The 21491-nt window shown below is 31.7% G+C and overlaps 3 protein-coding genes and 1 pseudogene across 5 annotated transcripts; 3 read left to right on the top strand and 1 right to left on the bottom strand.

Moving 5' to 3' along the window:
• The first annotated feature begins 958 nt into the window (after positions 1–958).
• Positions 959–5336, top strand: LOC112744272 (biotin carboxyl carrier protein of acetyl-CoA carboxylase, chloroplastic). 3 transcript variants are annotated; one of them, XR_003172725.3, is made up of 8 exons: positions 983–1263; positions 1653–1706; positions 1945–2099; positions 2264–2579; positions 2672–2743; positions 3868–4022; positions 4709–4774; positions 4975–5336. XR_003172725.3 is itself a non-coding variant. In XM_025793841.2 (7 exons), the coding sequence occupies exons 1-7, from the start codon at positions 1111–1113 to the stop codon at positions 4996–4998; spliced, it is 840 nt and encodes a 279-aa protein (XP_025649626.1). In that variant the 5' UTR covers positions 959–1110; the 3' UTR covers positions 4999–5336. The 3 variants fall into 3 exon arrangements, 1 of the variants encoding a protein (XP_025649626.1); XR_003813767.2 differs by having other exon boundaries at positions 984–1263; positions 3868–4026; XM_025793841.2 differs by lacking the exon at positions 3868–4022 and having other exon boundaries at positions 959–1263.
• Positions 5337–6677: 1341 nt separating this feature from the next.
• On the top strand, positions 6678–8902 carry LOC112744271 (uncharacterized). The gene is made up of 2 exons (XM_025793840.3): positions 6678–7927; positions 8449–8902. The coding sequence occupies exons 1-2, from the start codon at positions 7457–7459 to the stop codon at positions 8491–8493; spliced, it is 516 nt and encodes a 171-aa protein (XP_025649625.1). The 5' UTR covers positions 6678–7456; the 3' UTR covers positions 8494–8902.
• Positions 8903–11386: 2484 nt separating this feature from the next.
• On the bottom strand, positions 11387–16917 carry LOC112744270 (glutamine--fructose-6-phosphate aminotransferase [isomerizing] 1). Its single transcript, XM_025793839.3, has 12 exons — positions 16799–16917; positions 16356–16664; positions 15177–15349; positions 14922–15033; positions 14379–14524; positions 14062–14226; positions 13446–13806; positions 13095–13345; positions 12886–13000; positions 12207–12462; positions 11965–12133; positions 11387–11799 (listed from the first exon to the last, which is right to left on the bottom strand). Exons 2-12 carry the CDS (start codon positions 16594–16596, stop codon positions 11716–11718), a joined length of 2073 nt encoding a protein of 690 aa, XP_025649624.1. The 5' UTR covers positions 16597–16664; positions 16799–16917; the 3' UTR covers positions 11387–11715.
• Positions 16918–18174: 1257 nt separating this feature from the next.
• LOC112740658 (receptor-like protein 6) lies at positions 18175–19585 on the top strand (annotated as a pseudogene).
• The last annotated feature ends 1906 nt before the right edge of the window (positions 19586–21491 follow it).

The raw sequence follows: 21491 nt of genomic DNA, 5'->3' as shown, positions 1-21491 counted from the left end.
GAAGAGAGAAGGATAAAAGAGAGAGATTTTTATTAATCTAATTTTTTAAAATTATTGGGGATTTATTAGTTTTTGTTTTCGAAAATTATTGTCACGTGACACTCACACCTAACATGTCAGTTGGCTACTGTTTCGCAATTAGTTGGAGAGAATAATTTAATCAATTACTTTGATGGCTAGAGTCTAATATGATATTTTAAAATGATCAAATGCACTTTATTCTTCAAATAAAAATTTGTTTCAAAGTCATTAAATATTTAAATTATTAAAAAAAATTAATTTTTTGGTGTGACAAATTTTTAATAATAAAAATAATACTAAAAAATAATAAATATTTTTAAAAAATTATATTTATATCTTTTTAAAAAAAATTACTTAAAAAATTTTAATATAATAAATAAATACTTTTATATTATTATATTTAAATATTAAATTATTTTTTACTTTATATTTTTTTAAAAAACTCAATCAAACAAATCCTAAATAGTAAATAGTGATTGGCGAAAATGAATATTCACTAAAAAAATATCTTTACTTTAACCAAGTATTAATGATTCAATTACTAGCTTAGAAAAAAGTCAAAAACTTTACAACAGTAGCCAGGAGGATGCCTAACAACATGGCAACATTAATCACCTTACTCATCATCAATGACAACGATCAATGCTTTGGTGATAGGCAAAAATAGGATTTAGCTACTATATGTGATCTAAGAACACAAGTTAAAGTTTTTAGAAATAAAAAGTTTTAAATAATTTATTTTAATAAATATGCAATAAATATATTAAAAAATTAAATTTTATATCATTTTTTATATAAAAAAATTTAATTGATAACTTTATTATGTGTCTCAAACTCAAAGCACATGTTAACTAAACCCTAATATTTTTTAAAGTAAAATATAAAAAAATAAAAATCAAAACTAAAATAATTAAAAAAAAAATACCACATACACACTACACACAAAGAAGAACAAATGGAATAGTGTTATAGTGCACGTGGAGAGAGAAGCAGAGGAAGAAAATGAACATTGCTGTTTTGTGTTGCTGAATTGAATGCTAACCTCTAAACTTGACACTCCACTCACTCATCCCTTTCATCAACACAACAATGGCATCTTCTTTCGCTTCAACTGCTTCTTCCGCATCTTCTTCGCTTCCCACTCCCTCAAAACCCAAACCCAAAATCAATCATTTCCGCTTCTCTCACTCCAACCTCTCTTTCCGTCTCTCTCCTAAACCCAATCTTCCTTTCCTCACCAAGGTACCTTCTTTTCTCCATTTTTTCATTCTCGCTCTTATCAATGCACTAACCCATATCCAAATTCGCTTCCTTTTTCACTTTTCCCTTTTAGGGTTTTGCTTAATGTACCACTTATTCCCCTAACTAGCACTCTTATTTACTTGGCTAATTTTGGGAATTTGGCACTTGTAGATTTTATATCTTGCATAATTCATGTGCTCTATGATTGGGGAGAAAAGAAATTAGCTTAATAATTTGTTTCATTTGGTAATGATTAGTGTAAGGTTTGAGTAATTAGGCACTAATTTGGTCCTGATATGCTGTGAAGAATTTTTCTGCAAGCATTTTACTCTAAGATTTTCATGATATGATATGACATTATATGTTTGTATGTATCTGTGTATGTATAGGGATCCCCACCATGTCAAATTGTATGCCCAAGGGTGAAGGCACAATTGAATGAGGTACCATAACACTCCCTTTGTTCCTATGAAGTTTTTCTTGGTTTTGGTTGGGTAATGTGTTCCATGATTAAAAAAAATGCATCAATTACCAAAAAGGCGATTATACTTGTCGATTGTTGAATGAAGTGAATGATACATAATCTGATAGCCATTTCATGCCTATGAGTTTCTTCCTCTTTCCATGTTTGTTTTCCATTTTCAATTATTTTTAATGCTTCTTTTTTGCATCTGGAACAAGGTTTCTCTTGATGGTTCCTCAAATGCTGTCGCTCCTACAACAGCCAATTCAGAGGCCGAAGCAACAGCCAAACCTTCAAGTGGAACATCGTCTGGAGTCTTGGCTTCTCAAGAATCTATCTCTCAGTTTATTACTCAAGTTGCAAGCCTTGTCAAGTAACCAACCAGATTTCTTTCTTTTACTAGTAATTACTAATTAGTGAATAAGCTTCCAATGATTCTAAGTTTCATGTAATAAACTAAGTGGTGATGATGATGATAATAATAATAATAATAATAATAATAATAATAATAATCAATTGCTCAATTTTCTTCTGCAGACTTGTTGATTCAAGAGACATTGTAGAGTTGCAGTTGAAGCAGCATGACTGTGAAGTAATGATCAGGAAGAGGGAGGCTATGCCTCAACCACAGCCTCCTGCTCAGCCTGCCATGTACTATCCACCCCCGTCACTAGCAGCGCCACCTGTTGCTCCTGCATCTTCTCCAGCACCTGCCCCAACTCCTGCTACCCGTGCAGCATCAGCTTCTCCACCTGCTGCAAAGTCAACTAAATCATCACTTCCGCCTCTTAAATGTCCTATGGCAGGGACATTTTACCGCAGTCCTGGTCCTGGTGAACCTCCATTTGTGAAGGTAGACCTTCCTTAAAAATTATTTATTTAATTTTTTCCATTCTTCTTTGTCCCCTTTTGTTCCCCCCTTACATGTAAGGACTCTTTATTTAGGTTGGAGACAAAGTAAAGAAGGGCCAAGTATTGTGCATCATCGAGGCGATGAAATTGATGAATGAAATAGAAGTAAGTTCATACATATATTTTTGCAACATTTGATTAAAAGTGTGTTCCATGCATTATGCCTTCAGAATATGAACTTATTGGGCATGCATGCATGCTTCTCAAGTCTTATCATCTCTGTTTGCATCCTCATAGTTTTGATTTTTGAATATGGTGCTTCTAGTTCTTTTCCTGCCGCATAAGAATAGTGTCCCCCCTCCCCCCTTTTATGGGTTTACAAGATTTGTTTTACTTTAGGTAATTATAATTTTCCTTTTCTCCTGGCATGTTTGATAATTTTAATAATTTTTGGTACGGCTTTGTATCTCTGAACATTTGTTTATTTTGTGATATGAAAAAACATTCTTTGGTATAAGAAAAAACATTGAGATTAAGTTTGCAAAGCAAATCTTCTGAAAATTCTCAATTATTGGGTATCAATTGATGAAGCAATGAAATGCTTAATGAAGTCCCTAGCACATATCTAATGCATTTTGACCTCCTTTAGTAATTTGAGCCAATGGATATGGAAAATAGTGATTAAGTCCTGATAGCCAATGTCCTTCCTCATCATCCTCTATACTAGCTAGAATTTTGGATCACATCATGAACAGGATGATGATCAGTAGGAATTGTAGGTTGAATGATTAAGGATGGTAGACCTAGCAAAAGATGATTCCATATAAGAAGAATATCATTGGAATTGAAGCAGATATACAAAGGAGTAGGGTAAGGTGTAATTCCAAGATAGAACAAAAACTTAAACTAAAGCAATACAAGAAGACAGAGTTAGGCTTATGAAGATCTGACACTTAATTAATTATGTCACACACATAACTAGAAACAACCATTGTGATTGTCTCATGCTTCAGTAGGTATACCTTGCTCTACATGGTACCAAGATTTCAGTTTTTGATAGAATTCAATGGTGTTTGGTTGCACATCTTAGATAGATCATTTGCTTTCGTTTGGTATTGTCTTTTTGTCCTCTTTCTATTGAAAGAGAAACCATTCAGTGTGTAGCACTGTCAATGGTTACTAATTATTGATTATTCTCTGAAGTGAGTGCCTTGGAAAACTACTTGCAAGTTGCTTTCTAGTACTCAAATCCCACCATGAATAGTATATCGCTTGACTTGTTTATGCAGTGCATGTTGAAGGTTGAGATCTAAGGTTCTCAATTTGCTAAGCGGTCTTCATTCCTCTCTATCGACTTTAAAATATGATTAAAGTGATGCCTTTTCCCATGAAAGATATGCTTTTCGGAAAGAAGATGATGTCAGCATAAATGAGGAAAGGGGGAGTATGTGGGTTGATCTTCTGCACTTTAGCATCTTTTTTTTTTCATTTTTGGTAGTATTTGCTCCTCATGTCCTATTGAATCTCACTCCTGTGGTACTCATTCATGTATCATAATATGCAAATAGTTTTTCTATAAACTTTGCTTCATAGGACTTTTAGTAATTGCTTGATTCAGAGTACTTTGAACGGACTCTTGCATTTTCGGGTTTGTGTATGTGTTTTAGTTTTGCTTTTTGTCTTTTTGTGAGGCTACTGGTTCTTCACGTATGTATATAGAATTTGTTACAACGAAGTCCTAACATAATTAAAAAAAAGTATCCCGATAATAGCTATAATTTTTGTCCTGCTTAAGGTGGAGTTTTTTCTTGTGTTTTATGAGTTCTTGTGTATAAAATAGGTATACTTTACTTCTTTTATGCTGGTGGTTATAGCAAAGCAAAGTGCAAAAACTTGTTGAATTATTTAAGGAAGCATTATGGTTGACATTTCCATCAAATGAACTATGCAATAAAAAATTGCATAGTGCATGCAGTAAACTAACTTGATTTTCTTGGATAGTAACTATGGGATGCAAATTTAAAAATCAATGTGAGATGCATAAGTTGTAGCATTATCTTCACTTCACAGTTCTTCAGATTTTCTTTCCATCTTGAACTACAAATTTGTGTCATGTGTGTGTATATACAGGCTGATCAATCAGGAACTATAGTCGAAATCCTTGCAGAAGATGGCAAGCCTGTTAGTGTTGACATGGTATGTATATTCTAGGTCTTCAACTAAATACTTCTTTTGTTCCCCTTAATCTCGCAGTGAAAATTTGATACATGCTTCTATCACCATATCCAGATCCTAGTTATATTCAGATACATTGATCCGAGAATGTACAAAATTTTCAAAGTAACAGATTAACTTGTCCATCATCATTGTTTTGATTTATTTTTGTTCCCTTGCAGCCCCTTTTTGTGATTGAACCTTAGAGCTTGTGGAGTGTTCAGAGTACAATCATTGAAAGAAGATATGAAAATTAAAGTTATCTGCAAGTCTCGGTAGTTTAAAATTGTGAGAGGCTTATCGTCATCGTCATCATCATCATCATGAGAAGTGTAGGAAGATTTTGGCCTGAAATATTGGAATGGTACAGTTGAGAGGAGAATTACTCGTCATAATGGATTTATTCCTTATATTTTTTCATCTCTTGTTGTACCTTACACTGATTTTTCACTTTTTAATTTATTAGACTATGTTCTAACTAGCTAGTTACATGGTGTTTATTATTATTATTATTATTATTATTATTATTATTATTATTATTATTTTGTTTTCCTCTCAAGTTGTTAATCTTCCAAGGAAGCATTAATCCCTTTGATATTGATTTCCCATAGCATATATTCTTTTCTTATGATTTCAAAAATACCAAATGGGTAGAACATTATCAAATCTTTTAGCATATTGAATTCGCATTTCTACTGATGTTTTTGATAAATAAATGTAATCACTATTGTTTGATTCCCTTTAACAAATACTCCTCCTATGTCAAAATTTCTAGCTGTCTGGCATTAACATTACTGTATTTAGTGGTCCTAACTATGTTCAACATTATCTTTCAGCTTTGTTCTTTGTGATTGTATAGTTGGTTTCTTTTCTTCCAAGTTTATGCAGCTTACACGCCTGGTAAACCAATTCATTATTAATTTATTACTCAATGAGGAATGCTACAACTCATTTATTATCAGGGAGGAATAAAATGGACCATAACCATAAGAGATGTCAGCCATGTGACAAAGTTATATTTTATACTCATTCTAATCACCTCAATGTTGATTGATACCTGTAGTCTATTTATCTAAACCAATATATGATGTAACATATAAGTTTCTTTTTCTTATTTTTATTTTTTTTAATCGAAGATACTACTAGATAATCACTAAGTTTGCAAAATATCTTGAATAGTTTGTAATAGTGAAAGTTAATTGCAACTTCAAACGGAATTTATCAATAATACATATACAATATTGGGGTTAGAATTTCAGAATAGTTAATTGAGAGAGAGTTTTATGTTTCAAAATTACATACGTTATATATAACTATGCTATATGCGTACTAAAATTTAGCTATTAAATTAATTATTTATACAAAATATATATTGAAAATAAATTAAATATCATATATATTTATACATAAATATATAATAACTGATTTTGTAATTAACTTTTAGTGTGTATATAATATTTTTGGTATATATGTATATGTATATCATAAAAGAAAATAAGTTACTATAATTTGTGTTATTTATAAGGAAGCAGAATTTAAAGTAGTTTTTTTTTTTTAACTAACAATCAACTAACATTTCTCTTTTCTTTTAAATAGTTATTTCAATTCCTTAATCTTTGTTTATTTATACTTTGTTACTGATGGTTTGGTTAAAGAAAATTTGTTCTCTAACAAAAGTACAAAACTGATAATTGATTAGATGTGTAAAATATTATATATCATTAATGAATTGAAATTAATTTTAATTTGATAACATGATCAAGTTGTATCCAAGTTGAATTTAGAAGCCTACGAAAACAATACTTTGCTTAAAGTTTTAAATTGTCTAACAAATTCTTATACTATATTCTAATATCAAGATATTAATTTTCTAACAAAGAAGAAAAAAAAACTGAAACAGGTATATTTTAAGCTTTTTGTTCTAGAACAACCCCCTTCTTTACTTTCTTTAGAAAAACAAATCTTTAACTGAAACAAATAATAAAGTTACGGTGGAAATACTGAATTAGGCATTATAGATCATCATGAGTTAAAAAATAATAAAAAATAAAAAAATTATAAATAAGATTTATTTATTTTTATTTATTATTATTAGCAGTATTTTAACTAAGAACACAAAGAAAAAAAGCTTTAGGAGAGATAACATTATATTAACATAAGTGTTTGTTATAAATAATTTACGCATAAATTTTAATTTCTCACTTTTATTTATAGTTATCTACTTTATTAATAGACGGATAAAATTAAATTTAACCAATAATTTAGATCAAATATTTAAAATTTTTATTATAAATATCTAACTTATTATATCTATTTAAATATTTTTTATTTTTTCTAAACTACTCTTTATACTTCTACATATATATTTATATTCTTCTAAAATATTTTATAATTTTTTAAAATAATTTCACTCAAATATTATACCGTTAAATCTAAAATATATATTTTCTCGTGGCAAGTAGGTAGGTAAATAAAAAGAAAGAGAATGAAACAAACCAAACAAAAGAAATCTTGGTTCTCCCATTATCCCATTCATTCTTCAATTCTTCTTCTGTTCCCAAAATTAAAAAAAGAAAAAGAAAAAAAAAACTCGGAGAAGAGAAAATTACCAATAAAACCACACAAGACAGAACCAATACAAACCATCCATCCATCCATCAATCCATGGCTGCTTCTTCTTCCTTTTCATCACCAATGATTCAGATTCAGTCATTGATTCTCCTCTTCCTCCTTCTTCTTCCTTCATCATCATCTTCTTCTTCTTCTTCTTCGAATTCTACGACCATATACGAGGTTCTCAAATCGAAGGGTCTTCCCGTGGGTCTTCTCCCAAAAGGGATCACGAAATATTCAATGAACGATTCAAGCGGTGAATTCGAGGTGATGATGGAAGAACCTTGCAACGCAAAGTTCGAGAACGAGGTTCACTACGATTCAAGCATAAAGGGTACCTTAGGGTACGGTCAGATCGGGAAATTATCCGGTATTTCGGCGCAGGAACTCTTCCTATGGTTCCCCGTTAAGGGGATTCGTGTTGATGTTCCAAATTCTGGGGTTATACATTTTGATGTTGGTGTTGCTGATAAGCAATTCGCAGTTTCGATTTTTGAGGCTCCTCCTGAATGCACACCTCAGGTGAGAAATTATGTAATTTGCAATGCCCCCATCATTTCAATTTTAGATTTTTCTTTCTCCACCGTGGAAATTATTGATTTTTTTAATTTGTTGGGTCATGGGTCTGTTGAAATTTTTGTTTTTTCTTTCTGGGTATGCGAGATTTATGGTTTTTGGTTTCTGGGCATGTGAAATTTATGAATTTTTTTGTCACGGTATATTTTCCCTGTAGCTGAGTTTTACATGCTGTGCTTGTTGGATTTGTGAAATTTATGATCCTTTTTTATTCCGGGAAGGAGATTCATGGTTTTCTGCTTCATGGGTATGTGAGAATTATGGCTTTTACTTCCCCATTTTAGCTGAATTTTTTCAGCTGGTTAAAAAATGAAAAGTTTTATTCTGGTTTAGTTATGTGAAATGTATGATTCTTTTTTCTTCTGAGAATTCTAGATTTATGGTTTGTGCAATTTGGTTATGTGAGATTTGTTAGTTATTCTGAATATGTTGCCCTAATTTCATTTGCTGTTTCAAAATTTGTTCAGCCTGATGCTGGTGAGAGTGATCAATCGCTGTGGTCAGTTTGGTAGAAGATAAAAAGAATGTTGCTGTTATCTTTTTCAAGAACTTGCTCTATCCCTGTGTTGGATCTTGTTCTTTTCTTATGTACAGTGAAAGTCTTCTCCTTTTTTTAATTTTTTGGTCGAATCAGTTACCTGTCTCCAGCAAGGGTCGAATGATGACAATTTTGGTGATGAAAAAAACATTGGATCCTTGCATCATTGCATAGAAGTTTTTATGGCAAAATCTTGTGACAGACTGGCATGTTGGTTCAGGTTGATGATTTTGCTAATAATATTATCAAACAGTTAATACCAAAGATTTTACCGTTTACTATCTTTATCCTTTTTGTCTTGTTAAGTTGTAAGTGTTTCTCAGCTGTGTTATGTTAGACTAATGGACTTGGCCATGTTAATAGTAATAAACAAATTATGAATATGTTGGTGATGAGTCTTGGGAATTAAGGTGACTCCAATCTTTAATTCCTTGTTCCTTCAATAATTATGGCGATTACTGTTTGTGTTTGTGGCAATCTTTCGGCTTAAGTTAGTACTTTAGAGCGCCAAAATCAATTTGCTAATCCAAAAAGTGAAGAAATTTTAAAGTGGGATATTTCGAATGGCTTAATTTGCTAATTATGAATAAATTATATTTTCTGTAAATATTTGTGTACATTGTTGGTGGTCATTCTTGGTTTCTGCAATATGTTTCGGCATGTCCTCAACACTAACAAGATATTATGATAACGCAAATTGCTTCTTTTACTTGATGACGACAAAGGATTTTATATTGACAGTTTCACAGGGTCCATAAATTTTAAAAAATTGCTGAAACATGTTGCAACTTGCAAGTAACTTATCTGTTGCAACAAATTTGCAACCTCTTTTATATTTAGATCTTACTAAAGTTAGTAAGTAGTGACAGCAACATGTAACAAACTTTGAAATTTAGTAATTTATCCCTCAAATAAAAAAGTTGTTCCAGGGTGCATTGTAACTTATTTATAAAATTAAGTTACGTTTTAGCACAACAAATCAAGACTAATTGAGTTAGGGACTTTGTGTCAGTTATATAAACTAGACTAACATTCACCCGCTGTACGAGGAGCTAAATTAATTATATTATATAGTATAAATTTAAAAATATTATAATATATAAGAATGAATTGTACGAGGAACTAAATTATTTATATTATATAGTATAAATTTAAAAATATTATAATATATAAGAATGAATTAGATAATATATGGATTAATGTTAAACTTAAAGATTTATTTGTAAAAAAATATTTATAATTTGTATATAATTCAATATAATTATTCAAAAAGGAAAAACAAAAAATACAACAACAATAACAAAAGCCTTGTGAAGTTGGCCTCTAATTGACTTATATGTGTTTTTATATAATAAAAAATTTCTTATATATTTTATCATAAAATATAATCAATTATAAGAAGTTGGGTTTTTTTATTTATTGGTATGAATATTTTTCATAAACAAATTATTCGGACTTTGAAAAACAAATTATATTTGTTTGTTATTATTTTCGAATAGATGATGCTCTATAGTGTAATTTTAAAGTTTTTCTTTAGTGTATTTGGAGATAATTTTAAAAAAAAATTAGAAAAAAAATAATTGAAAATAAGAATACAAAAAATGTAATATAACATTATGAATATACTTTATTAATCATGATACATTGAAATATATACATAGTAAACAAATGTTGATGTGTCATTATACACTTTAAATATTTATAATTAAAAGATATTATTATAGTTTTAATATAAATATTAATCATATTTAACCATTATTTTTTAGTTCAATTGAGTAATGATATGCATTAAATTTAATTATTTTTGTATCATTATTATGTTGAAATTTATTATTTTATTTTACAAAATTATAAAATTGTGATATATGTAAAATTGTTGACATAGCACAATCACAAAAATAAACCAATATGTCATAAGTTCATTTTATAATAAATTTGTATCAACTTCTATTTATAATATATAAAAGCTGATACTAACTTTCTCTACAATGAATTTAAGTCATTTTTTCTTTGCTAATGATGCCACATCAGCAATTCTAATTATTTGGCAAAAGATTAAAATCAACCAATCACTATTTAGTAAAATATTTTTAGAAAATTAAAACAAAAAACTTTTATATATTATTATTCAATTGAAATATCAAGTACTAATTAAATGTAATAAATATACATTAAAAGTGTCATAATAATGATAATTATAAAAAATTTCAGTTACAAATATTCAAATTCTACAACTTATACATATTAAAACTCTTACTACTCTTTATTTCTTAATCTCTTATATTAATTGTCAAAAATTTCTTAAATTTACTATAACATTTTTATATGTTTTTCATTCTCATTCATTCATTTTTTTAATTATTTACAAAAAAAAACGCAAGAGGTAGGAAATTAGAATTCCAAGGGTTAATGAATGCAAAACTTAAGTAAAGATTAAAAAATATCAATTTATGTCCCAAACATCTAAAGAATGAAAATAACATCAATATATGCAAACATATAAATAGAATGCAAACAAATAAAAAAAATAAAAAAATATTTTTTTATAAACAAATTGATTATATAAAATAAAATATAATTGATGATAAGACATAATATTTAGATGACATGGTTGTTAAAATAATAAATAAAAATGACATTATTTCATTGTAAAAATATGATATTTTTAAACTAATATGTATATATATATATATATATATGGTATCATATACCATTTGAGCTATAACTCATTGGCAAGAAAATACTCTTGTTTATATAATAAAAATAGATAGTTAGAAAGATAGATGCTAGAACAAACGGTGTAAACACTCCATATTTTCTTCTGACTACAGAACCCGATATTTTCTTTTCTACATAATTCAAGCCTATGCAACAAGAGAAGCTTTTCATTCCCAAATCATGGTATATAATAGTACATCAAAGTTATAATAACCATACTGAATAAATTCTTCAAATACTTCACAGTAAATGGTTCATGTTCTGCTCTCGTCCTCATGAAAAGCTGGCTCTATTGATGGAACAATCCGCCTACATCTATCAGTAATTTACAATGCTTTAGTATGTATTGTATCCTCAAAAAATGTCAAACTTAAAAAGGGTCTATTTATCATCAGAAATCATCACACAAAAGAACAATAAAGAGGGCCTCTATTTCAATTCTTGTCAGAATCCAAGGAAGGAAGTGGAATCCATGGGTCTACTGTGTAGTGACACTCTTGGCAAGATTACGTGGCTGGTCAACGTTGAATCCCCTCAGTACAGTGAGATGATACGCCAGTAACTGCATCAAAACCAAGTAATCTTTTAAATACATAAGACATATAAATCTTTTAAATGTTTTAGGAAACCAGGAAAAAGTGCTTGAATCTTTGAATTGTTGACATTTGAAACATTTGCCATATTCTAAAATAAAAGCAGTACAAAGAAAAAATGTCAACAAACATACCTGTAAGGGAACTACATTAATAACAGGTTGAAGACAGTCCACAACTTGTGGAACTTCAATTACCCTAACAGTTTCACTAGGGCTTACAGAAGAAGCATCCCCTTTTGAACACATAACTACAAGGCGGCCTCTGCGGGCAATAAGTTGCTGAATAACAGACTGCTGCTTGCTGTCAAAGATAAAATAAGATGTCAATATCAAATTCCTAATTGCAGTTCTTGAAGCTACTCAGCACTACCAACCTGAAGCAAGCATCGCGCGTGGCTATAACGACAATTGGGAGAGTTTCATCCACTAATGCTAAAGGACCATGCTTCATTTCACCAGCAAGTATTCCCTCACTGTGCGTAAGTGCCACTTCCTTTACTTTCAAAGCTCCCTCCAGAGCAGTAGCGTAGTTGTATCCTCTCCCAAAGACGAGAAGCGACTGCTCGGCACTCAATAGCTTTGCGAGATCCTTCATTTCCTGATCAAGCTTCAGCACCTCTCTGACTTTATCTGCAATCCCACATGTGAGTTAGATTTGCTTCTACACTTGTTGTTGGGGTAAAATTTATGTGGAATTTGATACATTATTTGATGAATTCCTCATAAAAAATTGTTCAAGCTTATCACTACTTTCCCAGAATTATCTCATCAATATGATTTCTAAGCCTTATAAATAAATGGTACGCTATATGCATTCAGTCTTTTTAGTCTTATGAAGAAAAAAAAACATGATCCATCAATCTCATCCTCATAAACTAGAGTTGCTATATGCGTTCAGTCTTTTAGTCTTATGAAGAAAAAGAAACATGATCCATCAATCTCATCCTCATAAACTAGAGTTTCTACTGGATATCTTGATGCAGGAAGCCATGAACTATACACAACACTAATGTACCCAAATTGCTGTAAAATGCTCAGCCAAGAGAAACTCACTTGGCAAGTCAAATAGACCATCTATTATGGCTTCTCTTCTAGCTTGATTGGAGAGTGTATCACCTCCTATTGCAAGAGCCAACATGGCCATCACCACTATTTGACTTGTGTATGCCTACAGTGGTAAAATGTGTAAGCAAACCATTGATTAAACCAACAAATACATAAGATGAAATGAGAAAACATCATCCTTCAAATGCAACATATACCTTGGTACTTGCTACACCTATCTCAGCACCAGCATTTATATGAACACCGCAATGAGTATTCCTTGCAATTGCACTACCCACAGTGTTTGTTATTCCAACACATAATGCACCATTGTCTAAAGCATATTGCAGTGCAACTAGCGTGTCATGAGTTTCACCGGACTGACTAACAAAAACAGCTGTATCTTCTCTGTATATTGGGCCCTGCCGATCCAGTAGATCACTAGCAATCTCCATAGTGACAGGAATACCTATAATTTAATGTAGACAATGAAGCTTAAAACATCACAAAAATGAACATAATCTTTATCTGTAAAACTTACTAAAAGATTAAAATCATACAGCACTAACCAGTAAGTTCTTCTAAGATAGGCCTTGCTGCCAAAGCAGCATTGTAACTTGTACCACAACCAATGAAAAGTATCCTTCTACTACGCCTAATTGTTTTGAGGTGATCCTTCAGTCCACCCAGCAAAACAGACTTGGATTTACTAGATCCTCTAAGTATAAGCCTCCCTCTCATAGTGGTTGTTAGAGATTCTGGTTGCTCATGAATTTCCTTCTGCATATAATGTTCATAATGTCCTTTGTTTATCTGCTGAACCTCCATCTCAAGGACAGATAATGCACGGCGCACTGAAGCAATTTTTGTAGGAGAAGCAACACGTTCTCCCTTGTCATTTTCAAACTTCAAAATATAAACCCCACCTTCCTGGAACAGCCATTTTCAAGTAAGTATAATATATCATCAACTAGCTGGAAGACAAATCCATTCACCATATACAACAAATATAAGAGTGATGTAAGCTATCATCTGAAAAATATTGATGATGTGAGCCATAAGGAAATATTTGCCATATGAATAAATAAATAAACAAAAATTCGGGGAAATATTTGCCAAAGCCAAATACCTATATTGAGACATTCGCTAATTAGACAAACACCTTAGTTAATAGTTGGCATGTACCTTGAGATGAACTACTTCACCATCTTCAATAACAAGCACTTTTTTTGTATGCTCAATCACAGCGTTGGCGTCACTAGATAAAAATAATTCCTTGGGGCCTCCATCTTTTGATAGGGTTTTGTTGTCATCAAATGCAGAACCATTCTCCTTATTTTCTGTCATTTCCTGAAATTGGAGCACTAATTTCTTTAATCATCCATTTATTGTTAGTGAATTAAAATAAGAAAAGTCAAAACCAGAAAAGATCCATGAAATCAATTTTCACATGGATCGCTCTTTTAAGAAAATTTCTCTCTACTAAATTGCATTCAACTTACTTTAACACCTAGAAGCAGTGGGCTACCACGCTTGCACGCAATCAATTCATTAGGGTAATGCGAACTTTTGAAAATAAGGGCATAGGCTCCTTCAAGATGCCTCATAACTTCCAGAACAACTTGACTAAAGGTAACAACCTGGCCATCTGCATCATAATTAAAACAAATTAATATTTTCGATACAAAAAAGAAAAGAAAATTGATCATATCCAGAACCAAATGACAATATTAATTTCGTAAAAAGCAGCCTTGCATATTGAAATGGTAACTTTGTCTTTCTCGACCGTTCTTTCTTCCCTGTCACAACTCATATAGACCTTATGTCAACAGAATATCATGAATTAAATATGCTTTAGTCTGTGTGGGATAACTCTTAGGGGCCTTCCATAAAACAGTGTAACGAATAAAGGTTTGCGAAACTCCATATCATAACCCTATAAAGTCCATGTAATTAATGGCTATTGAGATTCAATAACAAACCAAAGTAACATCTAATATAAAATAGCTTAGGAAACACTTTGCAACAAGTAGGCACCAAATTACCTGCTGCTTCATTTGCTTTGTCATAAACATACTTTGCTAGCTTTGGAATGACTTCTGTGTCAGTGTCAGATTCAAAGATGAATCCATGTCGGATGAGTGTTTCTTTCAAAACCTATAAATATAATAAAAACACAAATGAACTTTAGCAACATGAGTTAGAAAATCCTTCTCGGTGAAGATTTGCATAGCATTTTTAGTGACTCTTAATTAGGCAAAAAATAACAAAAAGCACAATGAAATAAATGATAGTCATACCTCGTAGTTAGTGATAACCCCATTATGAACAACTAGGAATTCATTTCCGGGACCTGAGCTCTGTGGATGACTGTTTCTGGGAGCAGGCTCTCCATGAGTGGCCCACCGGGTGTGTGCTAATCCAGCATGAGTGGAAAATGATGCCTCCAAGTTTAGTTCCAATTTAGCCACATCTGTTATTGTTTCATTGTTGAAAAAACAAGGTAGGTAATATCAGTACTTTGGTCTGGGTTATCACCAAAGGTTGAGAAGGCGGCACTAGCCAACATTTTAAAAACAGGACTGTACCGGCATATTGAACCAGTTGGATTGATTACAATTCTGTTTCAAAACATTATTCAATTCAACCAGTTGCACTTAGATGGTCTCGCTATTTGAATCTCCATTTTCAAACTAGGGCTCCACTAGTTACTTACTAACTAAATAGTTATCATATCAATCAACTAGATTCAATTTTATAAAAATTGAAAAAAGGCAACAAAGTCTATTTTCCGGGAACTAAAAGGTTGCACAAAAATCATGCAACAAAAGCACTAGCCTGCACTTCAAAAACAAAATCAAATTAAGTAGATTGACTGTACCCATTTTTTCAAACATCATCTGGTTTTAACTCCCATCCACCCCCAAATTTAATCAGCTGAAACTTGAAGCAATACAAAACAACCAAAGGCTTCACGAGTTCATTCTATTAGGCTGCGTTTGGAAGGGAAATTGAGACTGAAGAGTGAGAGTCAAAAACTAAATTAAGTCTTTGTATTGTGTTTGGTGTAAAGAGTATCATATTTGGTTTAAGATAAATATAGAGACTGAGAGGTACATATGGAATTTCAAATATTAAATGAGTATTTTTGGAAAGAAATGTTATTAAAATTTTCATCTCAATCTCTCAAGAAATTTCAGTTCCAATCCCCCAGTCCTAGTCCCAAGAAACAAACATGATCCAGCTCGGTTCAGAAAATTTATCTACCCTAATTGAGAGAGAAACATCATATACAGTAGCAAGTAGCACAAAACTCATCATCATGATCATCATTTCCCCCTAAATTCATTTCCCTTCTGCTAAAATCTGGTAGCTAAATTACAAAGCTATACAAGGAACAATAAACACATTACACCACAGAACACAAAATTGACAATGTAAAAATGAAATACGCAAGAAATTGAATTGGAGAAAGCAACCTTGGTAGACAGATTTGACGAGGGACTCGATGTTGCCTTCCTGGCGAAAGACGATAGGAGGAGGATCGGAATCGGAAGCGGAGGAGGCTTGCGGCGCGGGTTTTGGATCAGAGTCAATGGCGATTCCGGCGGAATCGTAACCGCGATACTCCAAACGGCGAAGACCATTGAATAGGACCTGCAATATGTACCTCCTCTCCCTATTCACGTTGTAATTGAGATACGCGAATATCCCACACATTTTCTCTCTTCTTCTTCTTCTATGGTTGTTGAATGTTCAATCGAGGTTGACACTTCCTTTTCTTTCTCCTTTAATAATATAGAAGAGGAGGATCAGTTCTGGAATATTATAAAATAATAGTGTATTGTAAGTGATTTTAATTTAAATAATAATTGTAATAAGCGCCCAATCATTTTGACTTGTTTGGTTTGCCAGTAACAACCTTCACCGTCACCGGTTTCCTCCCAATTTCCACTCTCCAGAGGCAGTGAGGGAAATGGTGTGTTTTGCTTGCGATTCCAACTTCCAACTTCCTTTTTTCCTTTTGCAAAACAAATTATCTGACTAGTTAGTTGGTTGTTTTCACGCGCAAATTCGACTTGGACTGCGGGGTATTCTCGTTATTTCCAAAAACTAGTTAACGGTTTATCGTTGTAAATTAAGTGTAGAGAAAAATATATAAAGTTTTTGCAACAATATATATCATAACATGTTGATTTTAGAAGTAACTTTCCACTCATGTGTACTTGATAAAAAGTGATAAAACAAATAGTTTTGAAAAATTTTGCAATTGAATTGAAGGTGTACAAATAGTTTTGAAAAATTTTGTAATTGAATTGAAGGTGTATTGAATTGAAGGTGTACAAGATATTCTCTATACGGGTTGAGAGATGGATCGGAAACTTACGAGTCGAGGCGGATATCGGATTATATGACTGGAGCAATGGGGGGTGGTACTTGCAAAGACACTCCGACGCTCAAGTCAGAATAGATCTGAGAGGTATAAGGTGTAAAGAATGAATGAATACTTGGAAGGACTTGGGTCCTCTATTTATAGGTGATGATGGTTAAGAGTTCTATCAGGCTGATTTCGGGCCTTCTTAAAAGGGCAAAGCGGACCGGACCCGGATAGCTGGGTTCGGAGACCGTTCCGGGTATAGGATTCGTGGGCTGGATCCGTAACAGAAGGTTTTTAAGAAATAAAAAGTATCAAATAAGTTTGAGAAAATTTTATAATTAGACTTGTACCAAATCTCTTAAGAATTGTAACTGACAAATGATAAGTGTGTTTAGTATAATATTTTCACTGACTTATAAATTTGGTGTTTCAATTCTTGAAGAATTTATTTGATATTTTTTTTCAAAAGAACGTGTAAACCTACTATAAAATTTGTTGAAGACCTGTTTTGTCTGTTATTCTAAAAATAGTTATTTTCTTTTGATAATATTAAAATTAAAGCAACAAAAAAAGGTTAAAAAATTTAGATATGGAAGTTGAATGAGTGTTGTACCTTAACGTGGCAATTTTTTGTGTTTTTTAAAATTATGGAAAGTACATAAATCAGAGGTGTTTAAAAAATTTTAAAAATTTAAAGTACACACATCAAACCAACAATTTGTGTTTAAAAAATTAAAAAAATTTGGAGTATTATAAAGGAACATCACTATGAAGTTGTAACAAGGGAAAGTTAGTTCAGTTTGTCCAAGGTATTTAATGAAGCAGGGGGCTACTCTGTATAGTATCACCATAACTGCTTCCCTATAAAAACCGATTAGAGTGTCCAAACTTTTCATCCATTGAAATCTATTTTGATAAAAATGACAATGATGGGGTTGTTGCATTCTGTTGCTTTGTCCACACAGTTTCTTCTCATCTTCTCATCCTCCCTGTTTACAAACTGTTTAACTTTGAATGATTCAACTACTACTCATCATCATGAATGCCATCAACATGAAAGCAATGCCTTGCTCAGCTTTAAACAAAGCTTCTTCATAAGTAAGTCTGCATCTTACAATACTTTCAGTTATCCTAAAACTGTTTCCTGGATTCCAACCACAGATTGCTGCTCCTGGGATGGCATTGAATGCGATGAGCTCACAGGTCATGTCATTTCCATTGATCTTAGTAGCAGCCAGCTCTATGGTTCCATGGATGCCAATAGCACCCTTTTCTCACTTGTGCATCTTCAAAGCCTTGATCTTTCGGACAATGGCTTCAATCACTCGCAAATTTCAGCAAGGATAGGTCACTTGTCACAACTGAGGCATTTGAATCTTTCTCAATTTGGTGAAACCACATTGTCAGCTGAAGTCCCAACTCAAATTTCCCATTTGTCCAACTTGTTGTCCCTTGATCTTCGCAGCTATATTGAAGCTTGATTTTCCATTTATCAACCGTTTACAACTCAAGGTATCCACTCTGCAAAGCTTAATTCAAAACTCAAGAAGACTTGAACAACTTCGCCTTAATTTTGTCACCATTTCATCATCTTTACCTCACACGCTCACAAACCTTACATCTCTGCAAAAGCTCTCTTTTTGCCGATGTGAACTACATGGTGAGTTTCCTATCGGAATATTCTCTCTTGCAAACTTAACATATTTGAATTTTGCGGAAAACCGAAATCTGCAGGGCACATTACCTGCATCCATTGGAAACCTGACCAATTTAGCTCACTTGATTCTTGAAGATAATGTCTTTCATGGTGAAATCCCTCGCTCTCTTTTTGGATTAGAGAATCTTGTAACTTTAGATCTATTTTCTAATTTTTTCGAAGGCCGCCTAGCACTTGACATGTTTTTGAAGCTAAAGATGCTTAATGTTCTTGATTTGTCTTTCAACAAATTGTCCTTGTTCTCACAAAATAGGGATGTCAATGTGACAATCCTTCCTCCAATTCAATCGTTAGGATTGAGTGGGTGCAATTTAAATGGAGAAATCCCAACTTGGATAATGAATCTAACCGCTTTAAATAGCTTGGGCCTTTCTCGAAATAATCTTCAAGGTGAAATTCCATATTTCTTCTTCAGGTTAGAAAATCTTACAGTTCTCGATCTAATTCATAATATATTTGAAGGACAGATCGAGCTTGACATGCTTTCAAAGCTCCAAAAGCTTACTATTCTTTCTTTAGGCGGAGGCAACAAACTGTATTTTCTTGAAGGGAAGAACACTTCCAACGTAACAATTCCTTCTCAAATTCCTTTTCAAAAAACAAGTATTCATTGATATGAAAAAGATTAGGTGAATTCTTCCGTGTAAAAGGGGTTTTATTTCTACATGTGTAGAAATGCGGTGTATTCTACAATAGTATGACACGTGTTCTATTAAGGGACAGAATCTGTCTTTCCTAAGTCTATGTGCACGCATGCTATAGTATGCTCACATGATAAGGTTGTAATATATATACTATTGGAAACATTTTAAGTACACCGGGGAGTATCGATATACCAGTTGTTTTAACCGTTGATTTCAATTAATATATATTATATATATTTTTTATAATTCGGACCAACGGTTAAAACAACTGGTGCACCGGTACTCCCGGTGCACTTGAAATGTTTCCTATACTATTAGTAGTAACTAGAATGAGAGCTAACGATAGTATATAATAAATATTAAAAATTGTTATGTTTTGTAGAAACAAATTAAATATGTGTAAATTAAAGTTAAATTTAAAAGGTGTTTTATTTAAAATGATTTGTAGTATAAAATATTTGGATGTTGAAATTGTATAAAGTAACATTTTTATTTGGTGGTTTGATTTTTACATTTATTTTAGTTGATGGACCTAGTCTTCTTATGTGGCGCTCGTCATCCTTTTTTTTATTGGTTGTTGTTAAAGTTGTTGCTTTCTTCTTTCTATCGTAGGTTCTTGTAAAGGCATGTTCTTTATGAATTGTTGAGTTGGATGCACTTTTTATTGTGTTGTTTGTTCCATCTTTGCATGTACTTCTTCCGAAGATGTGTCTTGAATTTGTATGGTTTTCTTTCTAATCTCCTTAATCTCTTGATGGAGTGGTACTTCAATGTCATTACTTTTATAAAGTGTCATTAGATTTGAAATAGTTGTGCCCAATAATTTGTTTGCTTCGCCATCAAATAGTACAAAAGTTATTGTAGTACTTTAATATGAAACTTTTAATAGTTGCTAAAATTGTGAAGATCTTTTCCTATTCTAATATTCAATTTATGCTATCATTAGGTATACAGTATTTGAGTAAGTATGAATGTTTGATGCATGTTGTGAGTTTTTTTTGTCATACCTTATCATCATATTCTCATTGCAAGAATGATGTTCCATTGAGTAAGTTTGAGATGTTTAGTTCGAAAATAAATTTCTTGTGTTAAATTTGATGTTATTTGAAGGAATAGTGATAAGAGACTTATATAAGTAGTTCAAATAGTATGTAATTTGAATACTTGTAACGTAAAATTTATTATGATTAATAATATTATTATGACATTTGTAATATGGATGTTTATTACCTTTAGTAAGTTATTTATAAAAATTAATAAATTAATTGTTGGGGTTATAATGTTTATAACGGTAAGATATAATAAATATAGGAATATGAATTTAATGTATTTGTACGTTACAAATTTATTGTATTGTATTTTTTAGTTTTTTTTTTTGTATGTTTTATTTTTTGCTGATTTGAAAATAATAGTTGATTTGGCAAAAATTGAGTGGTTGATTCTAAAGTTTTGCCAAATAAGCGATTTTGCTGACATGACATTAATAGAAGGAGAAAGATGTCGTAAAAGTAACGTGGGTAAACCTATTCATCTACTTTTATATATTAAGAATAGATGTTGTACGCACTATGGGTATTATTGCATTAGAATAACATATGTTTCCAACTTTCTATATATTATCTATCTATCTATTATATATTATTAAAATCAATTTTTTTAATTAATAATATAACTAATGTCACATGCCAACCAGCTATAACTCAAATCGTATAGTCTCTCCATACTCACCTAATTCTGCTAGAATTTTTGTTATGCCCCAAAAATTTTTTTAGCATGGAAAAAGAGGAAGAATTTATGTTTATAGCAGAAGAAGACTTCTCTAAGAAACTGAAGACATGTATAAAATTTGTGGAAAAAAGATGTGTGTTGAATAAGA

The sequence above is a fragment of the Arachis hypogaea genome, chromosome 14 (genome assembly GCF_003086295.3).
Source record: "Arachis hypogaea cultivar Tifrunner chromosome 14, arahy.Tifrunner.gnm2.J5K5, whole genome shotgun sequence".
NCBI lineage: Eukaryota > Viridiplantae > Streptophyta > Magnoliopsida > Fabales > Fabaceae > Arachis > Arachis hypogaea.
Note: the sequence above shows the minus strand (reverse complement) of the source record. Positions and strands in the feature narration are given on the sequence as shown.

Bases quoted from the DNA above. Each gene is read 5' to 3' on its own strand.
- LOC112744272 (XM_025793841.2), top strand. From the start codon at position 1,111: ATGGCATCTTCTTTCGCTTCAACTGCTTCTTCCGCATCTTCTTCGCTT. The intron at 2,744-4,708 runs GTAAGTTCATAC...GTGTATATACAG, and splicing joins AATTGATGAATGAAATAGAA to GCTGATCAATCAGGAACTAT. The intron at 4,775-4,974 runs GTATGTATATTC...GTTCCCTTGCAG, and splicing joins AGCCTGTTAGTGTTGACATG to CCCCTTTTTGTGATTGAACC.
- LOC112744271 (XM_025793840.3), top strand. From the start codon at position 7,457: ATGGCTGCTTCTTCTTCCTTTTCATCACCAATGATTCAGATTCAGTCA. The intron at 7,928-8,448 runs GTGAGAAATTAT...AAATTTGTTCAG, and splicing joins CTCCTGAATGCACACCTCAG to CCTGATGCTGGTGAGAGTGA.
- LOC112744270 (XM_025793839.3), bottom strand. From the start codon at position 16,596: ATGTGTGGGATATTCGCGTATCTCAATTACAACGTGAATAGGGAGAGG. The intron at 15,034-15,176 runs GTATGACTATCA...TTATATTTATAG, and splicing joins GGGTTATCACTAACTACGAG to GTTTTGAAAGAAACACTCAT. The intron at 11,800-11,964 runs GTATGTTTGTTG...GTTTTGATGCAG, and splicing joins TTAATGTAGTTCCCTTACAG to TTACTGGCGTATCATCTCAC.